The sequence below is a fragment of the Condylostylus longicornis genome, unplaced genomic scaffold (genome assembly GCF_029603195.1).
Source record: "Condylostylus longicornis isolate FDR11 unplaced genomic scaffold, ASM2960319v2 ptg000010l, whole genome shotgun sequence".
Classification (NCBI taxonomy): domain Eukaryota; kingdom Metazoa; phylum Arthropoda; class Insecta; order Diptera; family Dolichopodidae; genus Condylostylus; species Condylostylus longicornis.
This window is the reverse complement of record NW_026577979.1, coordinates 17,533,112-17,559,600: the sequence shown is the minus strand read 5'-3', so window position 1 is coordinate 17,559,600 and position 26,489 is coordinate 17,533,112. Positions and strand designations below refer to the sequence as shown.

The window sequence follows — 26,489 nt, the reverse complement described above, 5'->3', positions numbered from 1 at the left end:
CATTAATTTTTATCAAATTTATTACTTTTTATTCTTCATTAATTAAATTTTTAATGTTGTCCGGTAACTTCTTTTTTTTTTTTTTTTTTAATTGTACTTAATTTAAATAAATTAATTTTAATTTGTTTTACATTAATATAAATTAAAATTCAATATTTTGTTCTTTTTGGCAAAACTGATTGCGTTTTCCAACTTTTCAACAGAATGGTTTGAATACTTATAAAAAAAAGTATTGGCAGTAAAATAGCAGAATTAGTTAGTACTAAATGTACTGTAAGTATTACTGAAATGAAATGATATCTCACATAATAATAATTTTGTTAATATATGGCTCTAAATTCCGAAAATTAGAAACGAAAACCGTATTCTACGAGTATTATAAATGTTTAAAAAAATTTTAAGGTGAAAATTTTATGCAGTAGCTAGAGAATACGTGCACCCATACTTATGTATGTATATCCAAAATTTATTTTGTTAACAATTTGAGAGTTTGAGTATAATTTTTTACTCATGTTCATATGTACGTACATAATTATAAATAATACTAGAGAATGAATGAAATGAGATATTTTAGCTTTTTTGCTCGTGTTTTATTATTTTTTTTTTTATTTTTTTTTTAAATTATCAATTGTCTACTTTTGCTCCTTCTCTTATATTACCGTATCGGTTATGTGTGCTGGGAATAAAATAATCAGAAATGTATGTAGGTTTAAGTTCAATATCCGATGCGTAAATATATAAATGTACTAAGTGTACATATGTTACATACAGCGATACATTTTTGTTTTTAAATTTTTTTTTTATTTTTAAACTATAGCTATTTTTCGACTTACTTTGTATTCTAAAAATAACAAATTTTTGTTATTTGTTGTTTTTTTTTTTTTTGGATTAACAACTATTTTCTTTCTTTTTTTTTTGGCAATGATTATTTTCTAAACAATTTAGTAACCGTATGAATATTATCGTAGCCAATATTTTTTATCATCGCAATAACATTGCATTGCAATTTGATTATGTAGACCGTAGATTCAGCCTTATTTTAATGGTTTCACAAAAAATCTGGAAAACTTCGCCAACAAATATGAAAAATATGGCAACATAAAAAAACTGGCATATAAAAATATGGTTGGACTTCAGTGGAATGTATTTCCTTTTTTGCATTTCTTATGAAAATTTAGCTGATTAACTATAAAACGAGTCAAAAGTGAGAAAATTCTGATGATTTCAAAAAATATGGTAAATAGAGTATACCTTTGCTTTTATCATCCATAAGTTAATTTTAATTTCGTAATTTTGAGTTCAAAATTTCTCTAATATTGTTTAGAATTTTTAGATAACGTGTCTAATAATTAATTTTATTGCAAGTTACTAAAAAATTATTATAGCAGCTTATTAATGTATAATTAGCTTTGTTTTCTCTAAAAAAAAATTAATCTGAAAACCATTCGGACAGTAAGTATTACCTCAAAGATTCAATTAATTGGATTAATTTTCGATTAATCCAAAATGCATCAACCTATTTTTTGCATCAAATTTTTTTATAAAATGTCCAAACTTCACAAGAAAATGGTACTATATACTTAACAAAATATTTTCCACAAAATCCAGTTTTAAATCTTATCAATTGAATTTGTTTGGAAACTGTTTGGTATTTCCTAAAACGTTTTTATCTAAGCATTGTAAGTACCATGTAAAACTAATTGCATCAACGACGTATTTTGACAAAAATTCAGTTCTTTAATTTTCAAAGGTACTGATTAAATATTTCAAAATAAAACAGATTTACAATCACTTTATGTGTATACCACAAAAATTTTCGAAATAAATTCTTAATGGAACAGTCTTATTTTAGAAGTGCGATTATATTAAAACGTTACACGTTTAATATCAATTGAATGGCCTAGTCAGTTTTATTATTCTATATTCATACACAGGTTTATTTTGAATTATTATTTCCGTTCCCAATTTTTTAATAAATTTATAAAACAAAATTTAACTATAATAAACTGCAGTTAATATCTACGTCAATATAAGAATAAACAAAATGCATATTTTAGTTCTTATATTTATATCAACTTGTATACCGACATATGTTTGTTGTTTGTTCGTATAAAAGTAGTAAAAACTTAAAAATACAAAATAATATTTTTAATAAAATTTAACCATGAACTTTAATAATATCTATATATAGAAGTTACTTACTGAAAATTTCATTTAATTTTTATTTCTTGAAAATTTTTATTGAGACACAAAAGTTTTGCAATAACCTTGGTTATTGGTTGATATCTGCAAGTAATATTTTGTTTTTAATATTAAATAAAATAAGTTTATATGTACATATATAAGTATACATAAAAAGTTGGATATTCTTATGCAGAAAGCAAAATGTTTAAAGAAAATGAGTCATTTTCCGTGCTTCTACCTACCACCTTCCTATACAACTTACATTATTATATATTCACATATATATATATAAGTACATAATGTAAGTATATGTAAGTATATGGAATTGTAGATTTTATAAAAGTTAATACACCCTTTTTCAGATATAGGTGCATATTAACTTTATTACAATATCTTTAGTCGGCAAAAATTTCTATTTAAATGTTTAAGTATATGTGCTTAAGTATACAAAAAAAAATAACTAAAATGCCAAGGCAGTAACATTAAAATAAAAAAAAAGCAACAAAACAATGGTTTTATTTTATTTGATCGGTAAACAAACCACGTGCTAAAAATTATCCTTTTTAAACGGAAAAGAAGAATGTACATATACTTACCTACATTTATGCAAGTTAAAATTTCATAGACTGGGTAAGAATGGTGGTAGAGGAAAGAAAATATTGAAATAATTTCAAATTTCAATTGTGGTTCTGAATTGCCAATAATAAGTGTCACTAATTTCTTTTTTTTTTTTAATTTTAATTCACAGCACTGTCAATAAGTATGCGATTCCAACAACTCTTCAAAATTATTATTTTGAATATTATCAAAAAACAATTTATTTTAATGAATATATATGTAGTTAAAGGAGGTGACGTTGAGTAAAAGTATGCTACTGCAAAAATGTTTTGCAAAATAATTTTTTTTAATAGCAAGTCTCTTAGTAAAAAGAAAGCAGAATAATGTATAGAAGTGGACAATAGGAGACTAAACATGAGCCGCTAGTTTTGATAGGTGAAGAAACATTTAAAATAAAAAATTCTGGTATTCATTGAATTTTGTTTCTGTTTTATCTCGATTTAGATACTAAAAGTTTTTGTTCATTCAAAAGTGTTATTGATATGTCAAGACATGATATAATGAAATAAAATTTCAGTGGGTTGGTTTACCACCGAAACACTAATTTACATGGATCTACATACCCATCAAAATCTTAAAACCTTAATAGCTCCTACACTGGAAGACTTGTTGAGTTTGGAGAGCACTCGTTATATAAAAAGTACATTTTTACTTACTTACTCATTTTTAGTCCAAAAATTTCAAAAAATTTGTCCAATATCTAATTATAATTAAGTACATAAAATAAAGAAAAATTTCACGTTAAACTTAAATTATTAAATTTTAAAATTGGGGAAATTTTTTATAATTGTTTTTATATAACACTTATAATTTCTAAATCAAAAAGACGAGCAAAGGAAAGCATTTTGTTAAGAAAAAATAAAATTTTCTTTTTATGAAATTTTACAAAATATCAACAAAAATGCGTAAATGTAAACAAGTCTCTAAAGCTAAATATTACATCGGATAACAAAATTTATTTACCTATTCCTGTAATTCCTTATTTTCACAATTTTCAATAGTCTTCTTATTCCTACTTATATAAATTATGATACAAAATATTTTAGGTAATGGAAAAGAAAAACCTGAATAATGTGTTTATTTTTTTTTTTTATTTATTTACTCGTTTTTTTTTTACGTAAAAGGAAACACACCTGATGATGAAAAATAATAAAGCACACGATATTTTGAGTGAGTCATAACTGTCATACCCAGACTTTTTTATGATTTTATGACTACATACACAAATACATATATATATGAATACCTGCATAAGTATATTATATGTACATATATCCAAGTAGTCAATAGAATGAATAATAAAAAATAATTCTAACTAACTATATTATGCATACATTGCTAGATACTTGATCTTAATAACATTCTATATAACTTTGTTCGGCAACATTTGCAAAATGTATATAAACATTATCGCTGTTTGATTTTTGCTTTAATAGTGTTGTGACATAAGTTATTTAAAGCTTAATTAGAATATTGAAAAGTTTGAGATAAAATTAAATGTTATGAAAGTCCATAACATTTAACAAAGATTTTAGTAATTTTTATTGAATTTGAGGTGTGGATTTAAATTTTAAATTTATTAAATTTTAAGAAAATTTTATTATTATAATTAAGTATATAGGTTGGAATTTGTAATTATAATAACATAGGTTGATTGGTCGCTGTTTGTTTCAAGATAGACGAAATTTTTAAACATAGACAAGGTCTAAAAGTTGATAGTTTCAAAAAGTTAAAAAAAACCGTATTATTCTTTTTATATTTAGTATATTATGTAATGGAAAATGAATTGAGTTTTCAAAATAGACTTAATAATTAAACACTTTCGAAATAATACTCCTATTTTAATTTTAAAGTTATTCAAGAAATGTAAGCCTGATTTTTTTATTGATCTAGTTAAATTTTATTATTTAAAAAAAATATGGTTTTTGGTTATAGAAAATAAAACAAAAACGACTGTCTGTTTTGTAACTGTAAAATTGCAATATTACTTACTGGATTTGCAAAATTCAGCAATTAAAATTCATAAGCTGAATTATGTATTAGTACCATATTACTGCAATTTTTCAGAGTTAACGTAAGGTGTGTTCTAAAATACGCGTTGAATTCTTTTACATCTTAGTCGACTTAGCCTTGTCAACAGAATGTTTACACGAGTAGTGATGCAAAAACAATGTCACAAACACCGATGATGCAAAAAACAAATGTCACATAATTAATAATGTCAATGGCCTTTTATATTGTCAAAATTTTCTGGCATTTTTAAAGAAAAAAAATTAATTACAAATATAAAATTTGTTGATTGCTGGTGGCCGTCAGATGTAACTGTTATTGACCAGCATTTAAAATTATCGACACACCTAAATAATACAAGTATCAGAATTTACAAATCTAGTAAATAAAAATTCAAAGTATCATCAAAACCCTGAAGATAATTGAAGTCAGTAATAAATAAAGTTAGGTCAAACTAATGGTTTGTATCTTAGCATTTTTCCCTTTAGCAAGTGAAAATTCTGTTTTGAAAAACAATCTATGTATGTATACCTACTATACTATTAAAATTGCTTTCATTTTGCAATAAATAGTTAAAAAAAGGCATTTTTAGGGTTTTGAGGTGGGGGAGATAGTTAAAAATTTTCCTATACGGAATTTCAGCTCTCTATCTTCAAGCGTGTGGAAGTAACAGATCCACGAACGGACGGGTGGACGGTCGGACTGCAGACAGAGTGAAACTAATAAGCACATTTTTTCAAAAATTTTTTGAAAAAGTGCTAAAACGAATAAACACATTATTAAAGAAAATGACTAAAAAAAGTGACAACTTTTATAAAACAAAAAAAAATAAAAAAAATTGTTTTAAATTTTTTTTGTTTTTAAATTTTAATAAAGTATAAGTACATACACGTCATGTATTTTGTTGGGCATTTAAAAATTATTAATATTTCATATTAAGTAAGTATGTATGTGGGTGTATAAAGTCTTCGAATGTAATCTTTATGGATGAATATGGAAAAGTATAATTGTATTTAAAATCTTTTTTTTTGATAATTGGACGTTCTACTTTGCTTTTGTTTTGTCTTTCAATTACCAGAGCAATAATTTTTTATAGTTATATAGGTAAAGGGGTTAAATAATACACGAATCATTCAAGTATTAAGCAGAATATTAGAACATAAGTATAACATAACGATGATTACTGAAAACGTTGATTTTTATTTTGTAATACTTTTTTTATTGAAGCCATTTTCTATTAAAAGATATAACCGTATAAACTTATAGGGAATTTTAATCCGATATTAGTTGTTCAACTTAGTTCTTTAACTGATAACTTTAAGAGGGCTTTTCTAATGTGATATATTACTTGAAAATATGGAATCAAATTATTTTAATTTTGATGAAAACTTCGTATAAATAATCTCTAATGAAAGTTCTTCAAAAATAAATATATAAAACTTTAAAAATTAAAAAATTTGGAGAATTACAAAATATTAAAAAATGTAGATAATTGCTATCTCCTTAGAATGCTTTGTAAACGTCTACTATTTTCCAATCTAATTTTTCCAAGTGTAGAATTCATTTTTTGATTCTTTCGATCATTTGCAAACCGATACAAAGCACATACATACATATTTCATATACAAATAAATGCTAACGAGAAATTTATTTTTCTGGCAGAAAAGTTTTTATCAACTCGTTGCAAGTTGTTGCAATTACAATTTTTTAATCCATATTTATTGGAATGACTTGGCTTTCTGAATTTCTATAGAAAAAAAAAATAACTGTAATTGTTTTCCTATTAAAAAATATTATTTATTTATCGAATTCTACCAGTATATAATCGGTAAAGTATGCATTTTTTTATTCGCTTTCCTAATCGTACATTAAAAATAATAATTTAAGTGGTTGTTCAAAGGAAACGTGCCACTTTACAAACCATTGATTTAATTCAAATTAACCAATAATATGCAAAAAGTTTGTCCTGTAACTTGTTAAAGAAAATACTTGTGTGAGGCCATTAGTAGCAAATAATAACTTCTTAAATCTATGGATTTTTTTTGCAGCGCTGTTGTTTCTCTCCTTCTCTTCTTTTTCTGTTTGTATGTGTACTTATCAAATATTTGTTAAAGGTCAATTTTGGTTAATTAAGTAATTTAAAATTTTTCTTAAGTAATTGTTTTAAAAATTGCAAGGTTAAGTAATTGATTAAGAATTTGTTTGTTTTTTTGTTTTTGAAGCGAATTTCCAGTTAATTGAATTACAAAATTGAAATTTCATGTTGAATTTAGCTTATATTTTGGTGTATTTCAATTGAGCAAATTTAGATTCAATCATACTAACTTTTTTTTTATGAAGATTGTTATTTAATTATGTTAAATTTTTTGAATTGTTATTTTAAAATGTTAATATGTATATTTCTATTTTAAACAAATTATTTTAATTATTCAAATACTTTACATAATACTTGAAAACCAGGAAGTTTTTGTGAATGAATTAAAATTAGAATACTTAAGTGTTTATAATTAAGGAATGTAATATAAACCTAATCTGAAATCTAATAATAAAATCCTATATGAAATATTTGTCCAAGGAATTTAGAAAACGTATGGATTATATAATTTTACGTTTATGATCTTTAAAATATAAAGAGAAAACCTTGATTTTCTCTTGTCTTAATCAAACTGAAATCAACCTGCATCTTAAATTTTGTAATCCACAGTTCTAATTAAAATATATTAAAAGTAAAAGTTTGTTTATTGTGCTTTGTTTAGTTTCAAAATCTGGACGATGTAACTGTTATAAAACGGCGACCAAGAAAAAAGATACAGTAACTGAAAAAAAAGAATTCGAGAAAACAAATAAAATGTAAGAACTCTTACATAAACTAAACTAACGTGTTGCTAAATTTTATTTATTAGGTGTTGATTTGAGTTTTTTTTTTTAAACCTAATGCTTCTCCTCTGTGAAATGTTGATACGAGTACACTTAAACATTAAAAGTAGATCGTAAAGCTTTTATTGTTTTGCGTGGTGAAAAGGTGTATTTTTTTTAATCGTTTTGTTTCTGTGTTCTAGAGAGCATTCTGCTATTTCCTCTCTCATATTGACATATAAGAACTAAGTTCTGTCAATCATTTGTCGATTTTCACTCTCAGCTCGGATTTTGTTTACTTTGTCAGTTGTTAATTGCTGTGCTTTAGCTATAGAAAAAATTTCTTTTTTTCTTCTCCTATTGCAATAATATACATACATACTTCATTTTTCTTGCGAGAGTTAGTTCTTATATCGATTCAATTTTTCAATTTCTCATTAAACATTTAAACAGTTCATAAAAACTTAGCCAGTAATTATATAACTAATGAACATTGTATGTATTATAGGGATATTGAACCTTATCTTAGCATTAACTTACTGCTTATTACTGATTATTAACGCTGATTATTTCTTTTATAATTTTATGATTTAAAAAAAAATCCCAAAGTTTTCGGATCATATTTAAATTTCATATTAAGTATTCAAAACCATGATATTTAAGTAATGAAAACAAGTGCATTACAACCAATTTCTACTCAACTCTGAAACTATTAAATGATAAAAACAGGTGCTATAAATATTTGTTTAATTATTATTACAAATTTAATAACAACTTAAGCTTAATGCACTTAATTAAAAAATAATTAAATGTTTTGTTTTCCTATTTTAAGAATTTTTGGCATCATTTATTATAACAAGATCGTTTTTCTTTGTAATTTGTCTACAAAATTTAAGAACAAAATCAAAATAACACAAAAACAATTTTTTTTTTGTTTATAAATTTTTGTAAATTTATCAACAACAATTAAAAATACTTTTATTTAAATAAAGAATCAAAATCACATAAATATATTTCTATCTCTTTCTATTTTACAATCTAGTCTAAAGGAATGTGATAGAATTTTTACAAAATTGTAAATTTAATTTTTTAACTCGTCTGCGGTTTCGAATATTTTACCCGTGTTATCATATACTTATATATACTAATACTACTATTAAATGATTATTTATATCTTCAATCAAAATTTTAAAATTTCAATAATAATCATAACAATATAATAAAAACAAAAAAAAAGAAAACACGCGGAATTTGTTCGCGATTTTTTTTTTATAAATAAATTTCTGAGTCAATTTTTAGATTTTGAATTGATTTTATTTTTAGTTTTCAGTGGCGAATTGCAATAAAAAATTATGGTATTTTGAAAGAAACGATATGAAAAACAATGTTAGGTTGGATTTAGATATTCAATTGAAGTTGCTTGATTTGGATCATAAACAATTAAATTAGTTTTTCATAATTTTTTTGATTAACAGCTAAAGGTTGGAATCGTTCAATAGTATCGGGTATAAAAGCATGAACTCCAAAAAAATTTCTTGTTCGCAAATTTTTATAATGTGATTGTAAAAGCCCGGCATTAAATTCTACGTCATAACCTTTAAAATTTCCTAACACTTTTCCGCAGTTTTACCGCATACCGCATTTTTATAATTTATCCAAATACTTATACCCACAATTTACCTTATATGTATGTACTTTAAATTTAAAATATTTATTTCCCAAAATCAAATAATTTTTAATATTATTAGAATTTGACACTGTTTATGATGATATTTGACCGAATCATACTATTAAGAATTTTTTTAAATAAAATCCAGGAAATATTTAAATTCTATAAAAAAGAAAAAAAAATTGTCAAGGTGAAATTAAGTATTTAAAAAAATATTTTATTTCAGTCACACTGATTTAAATTTAAATTTATTGGATAGGACAGGTACTTACCTCCTTATTTTCATTTAACAAAATACCATTACCAAAATATTTTCTTATGAAATCAAATAAAATAAATATCAAACGAAATTATTTTTGTTTTTGTTTTCATGGATTGAAATTTTGGATTGAACTTGGATTTTGGAAAAGACGTAATTTTAAAATGTAATTTAAAAATGAAGATTTTCTAAATAAGAATATCAAAAATATTAATTCGTGAAATTCAACACTAGAAATTTTACTCATTTATATGCGTATATTTGGTTGGAATATTGGCTTGTAATTGAATATTTTTAAATCCATCAAAGCTATATTTTTCTCTCTATTATTATATTGGAAAAGAGCAACGTAAACAACTAGATATACAGTAAATTCTCATACTGTCAAAAATACATATAGTTTTTTGCCGAATTGCCGCGCAATTTTTTTAGGGACAATTCGGTTGTAACTCCTAAACCCTATAAGTATGTACTAAAACTTAAATTAAATCAGTCGCAAAGCCATATTAAATTCTTTTCTTTGAAATTTATCGAAAGAAGTTATTTATTAAGTTTAGTTGTAACATATACTTTTCAGATTGTGCTAACTTAAATTTTAACAATATTCCTAAATTTCATGTTTTATGTACAATAAGAAGCTAACCGGATAAGGTGCCACTTGTACAGTACAATATGTTTGTATGTTACTAGTTTATTTAACAAAAGAATTTCGTGCTTTTTGATGTGACAATAATGCTTTTGCAAAAAAATAACGTTTGTTTATTTTTTGTTCTAATGTTTTTGTACTACTTTAATAATATGTAATTGTAATTAAATTGGCACGAATCTTTCGGGTGATAAAAAATAAAAAAAAATTCTTTTTCTTTAAATTAATCAAATTTCCGTCTTGAATTTAACAAATCTGTAATTGCATAAGGAAGAAAAAACTTTTTTTTTTATAAATTTAATTAAAAACTTAATTAAAGCAGGCTGCATGGTTGTTAAACAAGGCAGAAAAGTTGTTTAAAGAATTTGAAAATTACTATTAAAATTTACGTTATTGAATTTTTGCACAATAAAATGAGTTGTTAGTTGAACGTAAGTTGAAGAAGTTCTAAAAAAAACTAACAATAAATTCGGGTAAAGTTTGAAAGTTTATGTTGTGAATTTAAAATAAATAAAGTTAGGTTAAACCAATGGTTTGTATTATAGCACTTTTCCTTTCAGCAAATGAGAATACTTATTTTATATACGATCTATGTATACCTACAACAACATCAGAATTATTTTTATTCATATATGAAACTATTTCAAGGATTGCATATATTTGGGATGAACGATTTATGCAGTCTTTGAAATAAAGAAAACATAAATTTAAAGAAGACTTCACGTAATGCTCGATTTTAAGGGTTAATTGTGTGACTTAAGAAATATAATTATAGTTTTTAATGGCATGGAATGTACCATTATTTTTTCTTCTAACGAAATAAACTATTTATAAATGTCTAAGAGCTGCTTAAATTTCAGACTTCTGTAACGTACGGTGTATAAGAAAAACGGCATTAAAGATTAGAATACAACGGGTTTTAGATAACGGTAAATTTTAACGGCCATTTTGTTTTTTTAAAGTCCAGAAGTAATATATAGCGATAGAAGAAGCCAGCCAATATTTTTCTGCTTTTGCAAAATTTGAAAAATACTTATTCTTTCACTGCAATAAATAGTTAAAAAATGCAGTGTTTAGGGTTTTAGGGGGGTAATCACTTTTAAAGGGGGGAGATAGGTGAAAATTTTGTTCAACGGAAATAAGTTTCTAGTAAAGATCTATGTACATATAAAATTTCAGCTTTCTGTCTTCAAGCGTGTGGAAGTTTTGTGAAGAGACACACGGACGAACGTACGGTCAGACGGACGGACAGGTGAAACTAATAAGCAATTTTTCAATTGACAATATTGAACTTAAAATCCTTTGATATAATAAAATATATGTATGTATAACTTAGAGCATGTTAAATAAAATTTGTGCAGTGACAGATTTGAATAACCGCAAGTACGTGCAATGGTCTTATGTGCGTTTGAAATATTATATAGATTTTCTACTTTAGAAATACGTTATATACTGCGATTTTGCGATTCTTGGAACTGAATGCTAAGCGGGTATCAGTATACGGGCAAAATTAAAATTGTAATGCGATGAAAACCGTCGTAATTTAGGCTTATATATAATATGTATACGTAAGATTCATATGACAATGAGTATAAATTTTAAAATATTCTTATTTCTCTTAAATAGTCCGTGACCTTTCGATCAAAAAAATTTAAATGCTATACTATGTGTACGCTCATTTAAACGATATTTGCATCACTTTTAAATATTGTTGTTTTGCTAAGTTGTTATAAAATAATTTAGCTAAAAATTGATTAGAATATTAGACTGCAAAATTGTATAAGCTATAATTAGAATAACTTATTAATAAAACAGAATTGAGTGAGTCAACAAATGTCGCATAATGAGATTTGAAAGTCAAGAAATATTCCATGAAAATTTAATTAAATATAAAAATTAAAATAATATCTGATTAAAAAATAAAAAAGAATGGTTGACTTCAATTGCGAACAAAATACAACATTGTAAAAATAATTAAGAAGTACTTTGCTCATTTATAAATAGTTTCGCACAAATACGAAATTACATTTTTGAATACATACTTATATGAAAATTGCTATGTAATGCAAGACTCGTTCACAATTTCTCATCGTACACATCATCAAGGTTGAATAATGTCGCGCCAATCTTTGCGCTAACATATTTAAAATAAAGTCTAAAAATACTTGATTCAGAATGTTGGCGCTTAAGAAGTTTATAAAAAGAAAGAAAGAAATTTAGTAAATTAAAATGCATCAGCATTCATCCACGTTAAAAAAAAATACAATCAAAAAATAAATAAATGTGTATGCAGGTTGCAAATGTATAAGTGCATGCACATGTATATATATGAACACATAATTGATTATGTTTACATAAATATCTACAGTCTGTTGTATAAAAATATCAATGAATTTTATGTTGTCACACTAAGTTTGTAAGCAAGAGGACGCTTTATGTGTAACGCATATTTATAATTATATGATTAATCAATAACACATAATTAACTATATTGCAAAGTTAACAAACACATATAATTTACACAAACTCTTGTCGCTGAACTCTTGTCTCGGTTCCAAAAAGCGTTTTTGAAAAGATCCATATCTCTAATTCTTATATTAAACATGAATTAATTTAAAAGAAGGGTAATTTCTTGTGATATTTCAACTAGATCTCCTAGATTATCAGACATGACTTAATCATTAGAGTTATTGTTTTCAAAAACAATCTGATGTGGTCAGCTCATAACCGACCGCAATGTGTATTGTCTAGTTAAGTGAAAGTGTTACAGAATATTAAAGAAATGCCTGTTAAATACTTTTTTCCAATTTTTAGGGCACTAGTAAGCTTATAGTTAACATACCTAGAAAAATGTAAATTTTGCTCTTAGTAGAGTTTCGCTTTGTGCTACCCGAATTCCCTGAAATGCTCGTCAATTAGTTTCGGTGACAACCAGAATTAAAATATCAAGTTTCTAGAAATTCCATCAATTCGATCCGTAGATATGGTAAAAAAAAGTAAAATCGGCCCCCAGATCAGTTTTCGAGCCCTGATCTTTCCAAAAAATCTATAGATTCATCGCTTTAATACGAAGAATTTAAATATTAAATTTCGATGATATATACGCAAAAATTTGTGTTCGGCCCGAGGTAAACGTGCAATTGCTTACGCCTGATTTCTTGAACTGAAAAGTTAGGAGTTTTCGCGGACGGTCGAGCGAAGCTTATACAGGAGATTTCAAGTAAATCTGTTTAATATTTTCTTCATAAGTAATGCAGTTCCCGAGGCCTGGTGTATCCCAAAAGATCAACCCGTGCCATAGTCGAAATAAACTTACATATAAAATTTCATCAAAATCGGTTCAGCCGAACTTGAGATACACGCGTGCACACACAGACCGACAGGTTGCTAAAAATAGTTTATTTACACTTTGCTATCATGGAGAAATGCGTTCCCACAGAAAACTCGATATGCAAAATTTGTTGCTATCACATAACCTACCCATTGTATACAAAATACGATCGGTAAAAATTATATACGAAGGTCATACCTACAATAAATATATTAGTAATTTGTTCAATTTTTTTTTTACTCGAATGAAATTTCATTGTTACTCTCTCCAGTTCCGATTTATTTCATCTCAAAGTTTAAAAAATGTCAACTTTAGCTCCATATATCTTCGACACTCAAATTCTATTCTCCAATTTTTATGCGAATTTTCGCATAAAAACAAGAACATAACAGTTGCCGGCTTTTTAAGCTAAAGTATACTTATTTATGCAACTATTTCAACAAATAGGATTTATTATTTTTAGTTTTACATTATTGAAAGGCAACCCATTTATTTGACGACGGCATTTTTTCAATATTGTTGGAAATGTGCTGACCGTCATAAACTATAGTGCATTTGTTAAATTGAAAATTAGTGTCATTCTTAAAAAAGGTGAATAACGATGTGTGTGCTATTAACCCTAGTAGCGAAATTCAGGAGAAAAATATACAAAGATGTTTACATATAAATGATTAAAATCCGATTTGGACAAGTACTTAGCTAATATTGAAATTTAAAAGTAGCATAATTATTTGTTTTTTTTTTTACAATTATTTTACGTAGTGTGACTATTTCGCGTTTTTATTAATCTTATTATTATTAATATCGTTATAGTCCAATAATTCGCTTTTCATTCATTTTATTGAAAACTGATGAAAAGTTTTCTTTTTTGGGAAACTTACATGTATTATATTTATAAATATTTATACATACATACACAAAGTTTTATTGATAAACACTTTTAATCTGAAAGCATTGACTAAGAAACATTTAGTTGTCTATGATGCCATTGATATTTGCTTGAATGCCTAAATTTTAAATGCTAAAATTATTTGATGGAAATTTTCGATTTAATTAATTTAGACATAAAAATTAAATTAAAAACAAAACCTCGTGTCTGATAAAATTAAATTTTGAAAAATACAAATATAAATCCAATAAATTATTATTTATTACAGTTAACTAGAAGTATGTGTATGTATGTACATATGTATGTATATTTAATTATAAGTAGTTGCGGAAAAAATGTAAGTTCTGAAATTGCTTTTACTACTTCGACATCAGTATTACAGAAAAAAAAAATGCATTTCAAATAATTTTGGTACTATGGGCTATTAAATTTTCAAGAATTTTGTTTACATTGATAGATATATTAATTTCAACTTCTTTTCTAATAGGTTTCTACTAGAACTCAGATAAACACCTTTAACCTACATTTAAATAATAGATTTTTAATGCGAAAATTAAAATCTGTGACAACGGAAATGCGCATCTAAAGATCATTTGCATTAGCCCCGTATTTATAATAGAAGATAATAAAACCTTAACAAATTGTCATGTTTTACAATATCTTATGAAAGGCAATGAAAACAGAACGCTAAGTAGGAAAGTATAAATTTCTTGTTCTTGATATCTCCTTTGTTTTTTCAAATTTAGTGCAAAAAGTAATTTTTAAATGGGAAACTCAATTACCTTCCCCTATAAATGGATTGGACCTACTAAAAGGATAGCATACCCCACCCATTGAAAAATACTCTATGTTGATGCTTTCTTTAACAATTTGAACTGTTACAAACACGTCAGTATTTATGTTTGACATTACTCAACAAACAAAATATTTCGTGGTAGTGCTTGACCGTCTGTATAGAGTCGTATATTCTATTTTAACTGAACCACCTTAAAATATTGTCATAAATTTTATTATGTGAAACACGAACAAAATATTTTTATTGGCTCACTTTTACATTGAAATATGCAATTCAATTAAAATATAAATTGCTAACTGAGCGTGACAAAATATTCATTTCTGTACATTATTTTATGAATTTTAATTTCATAAGTAATGAAAAAGTAAAAAGTACAATTGAACAATTACTGTAATTAATGAAAAATTTTCAAATTTTTAGTCAAAAAAAAAGAAAGCTAACTGATTTTTTTTTTCAATTTTCTTTTTATTTTTTTTAATCGAAGAGTATAACACGTTATTCCTCTGTAGTTTTGGTGCAAGACTACAAAAAAAATATTTTTTTATGTCAAAAGTATATCAATTAATTTATCTTTCACTGTCGAGAATATAAAAATTCATATATAACGTACCAGAATCTGGATGGTAACACAGATTTTGTGTCAAAAAGAAGGTTGACGTAAAACAGAGGTTCCAAAACTTTTTTCGCTCGTAGACCCCTTGTTGTGATTTTCAATTTTTGATAGGCCCCTGCTAGTTTCTTTGATAGATTTAAATTTCAAAATTTTTTATTAAGAAAAAATATTTTCTTGGTGATAAAATGTTGAATGGGACTTTAATATTAATCAAAATCGTTTTATATGTCTAATTTCTGAAATACAATGAAGAATGTAAATAGATTTATAAAATTGTCAATAAAACCGACTTTGGAGCCCAGTCAATGATAAAGAATTTCTTCCTATTTGCAAGGAATGCAGTCGAATGCAAATCTACATAGTATATTATTAATGTTGTCCTCAAAAACTACCAGGCATACTTCGATCTAGTGAGATAACAGTAAAATAAATGTATTAATTTAAAAATTTTGTCTATATTGTAACTTCTTTAAAGAAAAGAAATAAAGTACTCTTTTTGTTAAATACGAGACGAACATATCACATGTTTTGACAACAAAAAGAACAATTAGTTCAAAATGTTATTTGCAAAAATAAAATTTCAATAAAATATTATAATTTAATTTTAAACATGCGCAGTTTATTGAAATAAAAGTATTCTGTACAAAAGAGAATCCATCATAATTTAATATATTTTCTTATATTGTTTCAGGTTTTAATCAAAAATATGCTGTATGGTACATCAGATTCTGAACCTCAAACAGAATACGTAGTAGCACAACTATCACAAGAATTATATAATAGTAATTTATTACTGTTATTAATACAGGTAAACATTTTTTTTAAATAATTCTAATATATTTTCTCTTGAGCACTGTGTCTTAACGTAATATTTCCATAAATTGCATTACCACAAACGAATGATATTTGGAAATTTACAATTATAATTTTATAAATTTATTTTAATACAAATTTACCACTCCGTTTGTAACACTAAAGTAGACGTACACTCTATGTACGTCTAAAAGGTGAACTTAAAAATATATATGTATATTCTTGTTCAGTATCGGATTCTAGTTAAACTATTTCTATCCGTCCAATTGTTCATTTCTTCTAACAGTAATTCAAAAACATAGACTTTACTTTCAAATTGCTAAGAGTAATCCCTATTTAGATTTGGGTTTGATCGAAGCAGCGGCTTTATTAAATGTCATATAATTCGCAAAATTATTTATTAAAATCTTAAGTAGTGGCTAATGGGTAAAATAAAAGTAATATAAATTCTTACAGTAAAAGTTCTTCGAAAACTTAATCAAATCGAAATGTTCAAAATTAAAACGAATAAGATTAGTAAGAAGGCCATGACTCCTTTTGTTGCCTGTTTGTAACTAATGTAAAATATTCATACGGGTACCACAGAGATGGTACGACCGATTTAATCTTTTCTCGTTTTCTTTCTTTTTAATTCTAATTTGCTATACATTTACACATATGCTGCCTTAAGTAATTTTTTATTATATATTTAAGTAATTAGATTTTTTAATTTTAAGTATTATTTTCTAATTGATTGTTTATTTTTAATTTATATATTTAAGAACTTAAATCGGATCGATTTTGAAGGGAAAAAAGATGTGGCTCAAGTTTTTAATAACGTTTTACGACGACAGATTGGTACTAGATCTCCAACTGTTGAATATATATGCACTAAACCAGAGATTTTATTCACATTAATGGCTGGCTATGAACATCAAGAAATTGCATTGAATTGTGGGACAATGTTAAGAGAATGTGCACGATATGAAGCTTTAGCTAAAATAATGTTACATTCAGAAGAATTTTTCAATTTCTTTCGATATGTCGAAGTATCAACATTTGATATTGCTTCAGATGCTTTTTCAACATTCAAGGTACATATACATACATATTTATTTCTTCTATGAAATTTAATACTTACATACTTATATATTTGTAATTAACTTTTGTTTTTTTTAGGAATTATTAACACGTCACAAAATATTATGTGCTGAATTTCTTGAAGCAAATTATGATAAAGTTTTTACACATTATCAGCGATTATTAAACTCAGAAAATTATGTTACAAGGAGACAAAGTTTAAAATTACTTGGTGAATTATTATTAGACAGACATAATTTTACTGTAAGTTGTTTAAATGGAATATAAATTGTAAATAATTTTACATTTTATTTATTATAAATAAATTTTAGGTTATGACAAAATATATATCGAATCCAGATAATTTAAAGCTTATGATGAATATGCTTAAGGAAAAATCAAGAAATATACAATTTGAAGCCTTCCATGTTTTTAAAGTAAGTGATTTTTTTTATGAGTAATGAAATTGAAATTAAAAATTTGAAATTTGCTGAAATTTTTTAATATTATATAAATTGAGTAAAAATTTAGTTTAGTTTTATTTACATAAGAAATCGTCAGCATTGTTAATCAAAAAATATTATTATATAAAATATATATTCCAGTTTGTTATTGAATCAATTTAAACATATTATTGTTTAAATTGATTTATATTAACTATTACGTAATAAATTAATTTATTAAAATTAATTTATTACATATTTTAGTCACATAACAATTACAATTATACATAGTTTATATACACCTTAAAGTAAAATAAAGTTATAAAAAAGGTCGTTTTTAAAATTACTGAGATATTTGCAATACATTGCAATTGCAACAGCAGTAAAATAATATAAAAAGAAGCATTCCGTTGATTTCCAAATAATATTTTAATAATACACAAACTATTGAAAATTATCTCAAAAATCTCAACATAAAATCAAAGGCGGCTCGACCCGTAGTTAGTGTAGAGTTTATGATAAACCAATGCAACCCTCACTTCCAATTTTGAATTTGATGTAAATCAAAAATTAAGATGTGCACGGAATACTTATTAGAATAAATAAAGTGCCTTTTTCGAGTTAAAAGAAATTTTTTCTTCCTTTAAAAAATTTTTAGGAAATTACAGATTCGGGAAAGTATAAATTCATTTTATAATTTTTTTTTTAACTGAACTCGAATTTCAATTATAGGGAGTAAAAATTCCGTTTTAATTTAAATTAGTATCACACCAGCACCCTATAACATCAAGCACTTTTTCTTTTATTTTTTAACTTTGATGCAATTAATTCATTAAAAAAAAAGTAAAAAGTAGTTGATGCAATAGGGCCCAGTTAATAATAATAAATGAATAATTAATCATGACTTCAATTTATTTTAAAATTTTTAAATTAATACGTATACAATATTTTCTATATGTTCAAAAACCGAATTTTAAGTAATAATACGTTTATTATGTTTATAAAATCTAAACTAAATTTTACTCGATTTAAATTAATTTTAATATTTATAAATATTTGCTATAATTAATCATTAATTATTATATTCTTGATTTTTTTTTATCATTAAACATGAATATTTAACATATTTTTAGAAAAAAAAAAAACTAATTACATAATTTTCTAACAATAATAAATAAAATACTTAATTACAAACATATTAAAATTTTATTTAAATTTTTTTTAACTTTTACATATAGGTTTGGCGGGTTTCTTAATAAATTTATGTCATTTTTTTTTATATTATTTAAGCTAATTTCAAATACAATTTAGTAATGAATATTTATTTTCTTATTTTTTTTTCTTAAATCACAGGTTTTCGTTGCAAATCCCAATAAACCAAAGCCAATATTGGATATTTTATTACGAAATCAGGCAAAATTGGTTGATTTTTTAACGAAATTCCATACAGACCGATCGGAGGACGAACAATTTAATGACGAAAAAGCGTATCTAATTAAGCAAATAAAAGAGCTTAAACCACTTCCTGAACCTCAGTGATATATTAATAATAATAATAATAATAATAATTATTTCATATATTATAATATCATTAATTATTAAAATTAAACTTTGAAAACAATAAAAGCAAAAAAAAAGTAAAAAAAAAATATTATACATTTAAATTAAAATTAAATAAAGCAGAAAAAAAGCCACAAAAACTGAAACAAATAAAATTATTTTATTTAATATCAAAACTCATTACAATTAATTTTTAAGAATTCAATATACTAACACTAGGTGTCTTCAAGACAGAATTAAATTTTAGTTCAGTTATGTAATTAAAAATATTTAAACTTTCTTTTGTAAACGTTTTTTTTTTCACCAAAAATTATTATCTAATCTTTGGAAAGTTGTAGGAATTTTAACATACTTTGATGTTGTCAAAAAGGAATTCAGTTATTCTTTAATGAAATTATTTTGAAACACCGACTAAATTATAACCTGCGCACTTTGGCAATATTTTTTTTGAAATATTTAGAATCACCTTTAATGTTTATAGGGCAATAACTCGCACCTGTCAAACCAGTCCACAAAAAGTTCACTGTTATCTTTGACCTATAATTGGACACAAGACTGCCAAGTCTCATGAATCTAACCTTATTATTTTTCTGGATATTTAAAAGATTTATTATGTATGGAAGCTATCCGAACCTCTAAAGCCATTCAAAAAATTTCAAGGGTACATGTGACCTATAATTGAAAACATAACTGCCAAATCTCTTGAATCTAACTTTATTATTTTTCAAGTTTTTCTAATAGGCTTTTGGAGTTGTGTGACAGCTCCTGAACCAATGCAGTCATTTCATTGTAATTTTTAGAGCACACGTAAAATGTAGTTGAACACAAGTGTAGAAAATTTTATATTTATATCTTAATTTTTTTAAATACTTAAAATAATCCCCTCTATTATGTACATATATCGGTATCGGCCGATAAACGATAATTTATCGGCAAAATTTTGTGTTTGTGTTACCAACATTGTTTATCAGTAAATTTTATCGGAGTCGGGAAAGCTTTTTTTCCCTGTATAGGAAACGTATTAGCTGGTATTATGAAAACGATAAATTGTCGGGTTTTCACCGATTTAAAAGCGGGTACAAATTTTTAGACGACAGATTTTTTTTTTTGTAAAATCTTCATTTTATCAAGGAAACTGGTGTAATTAATTGCTTTTTTAAAATGTAAGCTTTTTTTCTAAATTATTTTTTTTCAAAATGTTATTCATATATTTTATTTAGGAGTAAAATCGTAAACAACAAAAAACAAATTGCGCGGTTAGTAGAAAAAATGGAAGAGGACTTAAGCCTGGCAAGGAATGATAATCTGAAATTCTGGATAAATCTAAAAAATGTGTACATATTATATAAATAATAAAATAAAATAGGTACATAAACATATATTTTGTTGTCTAAATCCAATGGATTAGTTGGATCTCTTATATGTCGTCTTTGAATAGCTTGCGTTTCTTCACTTAGTACCGTTTCTTCACTTTCAAAATATAATGCACACATTTTCCCGATATATGTATGTATATTTTTATTTTACAAATTTAAAAGAAAATAATTTGCTTACAACAACTTTTTAGCACATCAAAACCAAATTCAAAATAATTTTTAAAATTTTTTGAAAATAACTTTTGAAAGAAAACAAATGTCATTAGAAAAAAAACTTTTTCTCCAATTTACAAAAACAAAGATTTATATGAAAAAACTTCTTTTAATCGGTTGAAATATTTTTATCGGTATCGGTTCATAATACAGAAGAAACCTAAAACCGATTAGAACTGCCGATAATATATCGGCCGATACCGATGTTCATAATAGAGGGGAATGTCTTTGAGTTGTAAGGCAGCTACCCGAACCCGTTGGCCAAATTGGTCCAATAATATTAAGGTCCGTCCTTGGTACAAAAGAAGTAGCTTGTGAAAGTTGTATTTACTTTATTCGTTTTTGAGTTATCGTGCAATCGGACAGACATATTTAAACAAACGCAGAATTTTACGCTGAGCAAGAATACATGCATGTATGTGCATACATATGTATATATATTCCAATACCGCTCATTCATTTTCAGTAACGTGTACAAATGCATTTATTCGTTTTAACGAAAGGTTGAGCATAGATGGTAAATGGAATGCTAATTTGATGTTTCAAGTTTTTGACACTACACATCCAATTGGCATTTTAAATTTAATAACCTGAAATTAATAATTTTAAAATATTTTTAACTATGTATTATATGTACTAAAAAAATATTTAAAAGTGCCTTCATTGTAATTAAGTCCATATATTTTTTCGTTTCCTTTTCGTATTAATTATTAAAATATCAACTTTAAAGTACAAAAACGTTTATTAAAAATAGAATTTATGACAATAATATTAACATAAACAAAAATATTTTTTTACATACATACATATTTGAAACAAATTTATTAAAAAGAAAAATAAAATATGTATGTAGAGCAAACAACGAAATTACACATAACCAAAAAATATAAAAATATATGTATCTCTTGTCGAAAATTTTAGTTAAAGTAATCTACGAAATAATATAAATAAAAATTTAAAGAAATGAATCCAACTTTGTTTCTAATATGTCTAAGCTATAATTGCGAACTTTCAGCGTGAAATGCCACCAACATAAACTTAGGTGCTGCCAATAAAATGTCAATTTTCAGATGACTTCGCTTCGTTGACATTTGTAGTGGCGGGAGAATAAAAAGTGACGGATTAACTTTTAAATTTAATTGCACATGAAATAAAAATAAAAAATTTTTTATATTGTAATTGCTTTTTATTTTAACTACTAATGGATTTTTCACGGAAAAGCCGCGTTCGTGTAGAGCGGAAGCCAGAATATGAAAACTTAGAAAATTTGTATCCTTTTAATGTTTTGTTGTATCGTTTACCACCTCTTGAAGAAATAAAAATTCAAGAATTTGAAGATTTAGCTTTAGAAAGACTTAAAGTTTTAAGAATATTTGAGCAAGCTGGGTGTAAAAATTTGCGTTTTTTATCTGATGAATATAAAGAAAATATTGTTAATGAATTAAATCGTGAAGGTTTAAAAGGATATGTAAGATTGCTAAGTGGCGGCAGCAGTACCAAAAAAGATTTAGATTTACAGGCGAGACGACGTGATTACATATCGCATTTTATTTTAAGGCTAGGCTACTGCCGATCCCAAGATTTGAAAAAGTGGGCAATTTTTTAAATAACTGACAAATAAATTTTTAATTGTTAATTTCAACTTATTTGTAGATGGTTTATTGCCAGAGAAATGGAACTATTTCGGTATAAGTTTTCCTCTCTAATGCCACAAGAAATTAAGCAATTTCTCGCTTATAATAAAATGAACTATGTACCTTTAAGTCAAGAACAAAAAGAAGAAATAAAAGATGGTTTGTTAGATTCAACTTTTGGCAGAAATCTTCATACAATAGAAGCAAATGACTTCTATAAAGTTAGCTTCTTGGAAGTTTTAGATCTTGTACGATCCAGGAAATGCTTTTTGAAAAAAGGATATGCTTACGTTAGCTCGAATGATTTTATTTCAATTGTCGCCGCCAAACATCAAGCAGAAATAGAACATGGTTTGATCGCTTGCCAAAAACTATTGCCAGAAGTAGAGAACGATGAACGGTAATTTTATCAATACTAATAAATTCTATCCATCTTATAACATCTATTTATTTAACAATTTTTTTTTAGAATTTATTATCTATTAAAAGGTTTGCATACCTCATACACTGGCAAAGATTATGCTCTTACAAAGAGTGGGCAAGTCCCAATCGAAGCAATTGATCAATTGTCTAAAAAGTCATTTCCATTATGTATGCGAGTTTGTCATGAAGTTTTGCGGACAACACACCACCATAAGCACGGAGGTAGAATGCAATATGGTCTATTTTTAAAAGGAATTGGAGTTACTCTAGAAGATTCCTTACGTTTTTGGCGTGAAGAATTTGTAAAACAAATGGATATTGACAAATTTGAAAAATCGTACGCTTACAATATTCGACATAATTATGGTAAGGAAGGATCTATGGTGAATTACACTCCATATTCTTGCATGAAAATTATAACGAGTAGTGTTGGTTCACAAACCTATGGCTGTCCCTTTAAGCATTTTGATACATCAGCATTAAAACTTAAATTAACAAGCTACGGTTTGTCTGCAGCAGCAGTTCAAGAAGTTATGAATTACGCCCAAAGAGGTCATTACCAAATAGCTTGCGGAAAATACTTTGAAATAACACATGATACAAAGCTTGACCATGGAATCACACATCCCAACTTATACTTTGAAGAAAGTCAGATCATTCAAGGCAATAGAGCTCCCCAAACTAGTAAGACCCCTACGGCAGCTAAAAAAACATCTAATTATAAAAAAAATTCCGAAGCGTTATTAATGAATGTGGATGATGATGATGAGCTGTGGAATACAGCTGAAAATGAGGAAACTGAATTGGCGGAAACTCAAAAAAAGGAAGTTTGGGGAAATGATGACGATTTTGATGTGTCTCAAGTTGAAAGTATGGATATGTAATAATAAGTTAGTTTTTTTGAAATATTTTATAAATTAAAAAAATTGCTAGTTATTTACAATTGTACTGAATAATCAAATTGTTGATTTAAACTTTAAGTCAGCAACTAAAGCTATGTGATCTGATGGAAAAACAACAGAAGGAATAGCTATGTGAGCTTTAATTTCCTCATCAGTTGGCAGAGGAATAACCTAAGAGAGAATTTTTTAAATTTAAATTAATTTTCATACAGGTATAAATATTTTCGTAATACCTGTTCTACCTCCAAATTATTTTTTTGATAAAATATATAATCCAAACAGCCAGAGAACAAATGGGTATAATTTGTGTATGTCGGACATCCGCAAGCTGAACCAAAATCAAATGGTTGTTCCAAGGAAACATTTTTCACTGCTTCTTCTTTCTCTAAACATATGTATTAGGTTTTAATTATGGAAACAAACAAAAAAAAAACTTACTACTTGACCAATCAATAAAATCTTCTCCAACGTGCTTTTCGGTCATAAGTTTATAGATACCACATTCTGGAACGCTATTAAAATCACCACAAAATATTATTGATAGTTGTTCTAAGGATAACTTGTATTCTTTCAATAATTCTTCATAAACATTTTTAACATAAATCATGGAAAACCCAATTTGCAATAGCCTAATGTGATCAGCGTCAGGATGAAAATATAAATGAGTATTTGCCACAATTAAAAAATGCCCCGTATCTCTGGACCTCAAAATTACTACTTGTAATGTAGTTGCTCTATCAGTTACTCGTTCCATTAAAGGTTTGTTTGCAGCAATTTTGGAATGCAGATTAGAAAAGATGTTCAAATTTGCAATGTTTTCTCCAATATTAATACTCATGGATCGAATCAAATCAAATCTTACGGTTTGGTAGAATATACAGATTCCCTCAGCGGTGGATCCTTTTTTCTGAAGAATTCCTTCATACATTTTTTGCTGCAAAATCGGTACCAAATCCAATTCAAAAACTTTGGAATCTAATTCTTGTAAACATATTATATCAGCATTGTATCCAGTAATTTCTTTAATAAATAACTGTTTCCTATATTCTATATTTAAAGCGTATGGCGGGCAATAAGGAAATAATTCTTTTCTTGAATAATCACTGTCGGCATAGTAATCGGCTAACAAATTATATGAAACTACTCTGAACCTGTCATCTTTTAATCGCGATTGTGTAAATAAATGGCGGTTTTCAAAAGGACAAAATCCAGGACCCGCTTGAACTTCGGTTTTTGAAATAACTTCACTTGTTGGTCCAAATTCCTTTCCGTTACTTGGCTTTAATTCAAATCTTATTAAATGTCCGATGTCTTCATTTTTTGTGCAATAGAATAACCCTTCACCTACTTTTTCCCAAACTATATTCATTATATTTTTTGACTTTGGCTTCGAAAATAAAGGTTAGTATATTGTAAGTTTATTTTGAACAAAAACAAAAAATTCTAATTACCATAATCCCTTTATACCAGATTCCAATTGAGTCCTCTTTGGTAGCGTATTGCATTTCAAGTTTATTAGGATATAGGTAGTATCCAGCTAGAATAACTGAAGGTAAAGTAACCGTCAAAACCCATGGCTTATTATATTGAATTTGGAAATAATCATTTAAAATACGAAGCACAAGCCCATTCCCTTCCGAAAGATTTAATATCGAAGCAAATGTTTCGTCATTTTTTACAGGCTCGTCATTTTGTAAAAGTTGAACTAGAATCTAAAAAGAAGCTTGTGAATATTGATAATTTGGGGGACGAGTTTTATATGTAAATATGTATGTATATATGTCAGTAGAAATTTATATGTACATACAAACATGTAAATTTCTACGGAAAAACTTCTAACCTCAGGGACTATGATATCTTTATCCTGATTGTTGCCGACAGCAGCTTCAGATTTTTTTTGCTTTTTCTTTTTAGATTTTTTGGTGAACTCTTTTTCAATATTATTTTTAATACGATCTAAACAAACAATAACATTTTCATTTGCGTTTCTACAAAAATTGAAGTCTCGATCTACATTTAAGTTAGAATTTTTATATCTAAAATTGATTTGCAGTTGATTATCTTCTGCATTGTGTCGAAAATAAACTTTATTCATTGGATATGTATAACTTATTGTATGAAAACGTTTTTGTATTTTAATTTGGATTTTTTTTAGAGTGAAAACTTTTATAAAACTTAACATGTCACCACAAACA

The 26,489-nt window shown here is 26.0% G+C and overlaps 3 protein-coding genes across 5 annotated transcripts in view; 2 read left to right on the top strand and 1 right to left on the bottom strand.

Moving 5' to 3' along the window:
• The window catches only part of LOC129618681 (protein Mo25), a 46,328-nt gene extending 26,443 nt beyond the window's left edge, over positions 1 to 19,885 (top strand). The window contains exons 2-6 of the mRNA XM_055533580.1: positions 16,563 to 16,679; positions 17,446 to 17,757; positions 17,843 to 18,007; positions 18,076 to 18,180; positions 19,540 to 19,885. Coding sequence (XP_055389555.1) covers positions 16,563 to 16,679; positions 17,446 to 17,757; positions 17,843 to 18,007; positions 18,076 to 18,180; positions 19,540 to 19,725 — 885 coding nt within the window. The 3' untranslated portion in view covers positions 19,726 to 19,885. The remainder of the gene's footprint in view (positions 1 to 16,562; positions 16,680 to 17,445; positions 17,758 to 17,842; positions 18,008 to 18,075; positions 18,181 to 19,539) is intronic.
• Positions 19,886 to 22,376: 2,491 nt separating this feature from the next.
• On the bottom strand, positions 22,377 to 26,473 carry LOC129618692 (2',5'-phosphodiesterase 12). Of its 3 annotated transcripts, none has more exons than XM_055533602.1 (6): positions 26,135 to 26,473; positions 25,746 to 26,006; positions 24,733 to 25,681; positions 24,528 to 24,679; positions 24,334 to 24,465; positions 22,377 to 22,461 (listed from the first exon to the last, which is right to left on the bottom strand). In XM_055533602.1, exons 1-5 carry the CDS (start codon positions 26,387 to 26,389, stop codon positions 24,349 to 24,351), a joined length of 1,734 nt encoding a protein of 577 aa, XP_055389577.1. In that variant the 5' UTR covers positions 26,390 to 26,473; the 3' UTR covers positions 22,377 to 22,461; positions 24,334 to 24,348. The 3 variants fall into 3 exon arrangements, with proteins under 3 accessions (XP_055389577.1, XP_055389576.1, XP_055389578.1); XM_055533601.1 differs by lacking the exon at positions 22,377 to 22,461 and adding an exon at positions 22,556 to 22,641; XM_055533603.1 differs by lacking the exon at positions 22,377 to 22,461 and having other exon boundaries at positions 24,736 to 25,681.
• LOC129618694 (DNA primase large subunit) lies at positions 22,442 to 24,340 on the top strand. Its single transcript, XM_055533604.1, has 3 exons — positions 22,442 to 22,925; positions 22,989 to 23,369; positions 23,439 to 24,340. Exons 1-3 carry the CDS (start codon positions 22,537 to 22,539, stop codon positions 24,274 to 24,276), a joined length of 1,608 nt encoding a protein of 535 aa, XP_055389579.1. The 5' UTR covers positions 22,442 to 22,536; the 3' UTR covers positions 24,277 to 24,340.
• Positions 26,474 to 26,489: the final 16 nt, after the last annotated feature.

What these genes read in the sequence shown, in the direction of transcription:
- LOC129618694 (XM_055533604.1), top strand. Translation starts at nt 22,537, where the DNA reads ATGGATTTTTCACGGAAAAGCCGCGTTCGTGTAGAGCGGAAGCCAGAA. An exon ending in CGATCCCAAGATTTGAAAAA is followed by an intron (nt 22,926 to 22,988) that starts GTGGGCAATTTT and finishes ACTTATTTGTAG; the next exon opens with ATGGTTTATTGCCAGAGAAA. An exon ending in GAAGTAGAGAACGATGAACG is followed by an intron (nt 23,370 to 23,438) that starts GTAATTTTATCA and finishes ATTTTTTTTTAG; the next exon opens with AATTTATTATCTATTAAAAG.
- LOC129618692 (XM_055533602.1), bottom strand. Translation starts at nt 26,389, where the DNA reads ATGAATAAAGTTTATTTTCGACACAATGCAGAAGATAATCAACTGCAA. An exon ending in AAGATATCATAGTCCCTGAG is followed by an intron (nt 26,007 to 26,134) that starts GTTAGAAGTTTT and finishes GCTTCTTTTTAG; the next exon opens with ATTCTAGTTCAACTTTTACA. An exon ending in TTTTATTGATTGGTCAAGTA is followed by an intron (nt 24,680 to 24,732) that starts GTAAGTTTTTTT and finishes ACATATGTTTAG; the next exon opens with AGAAAGAAGAAGCAGTGAAA.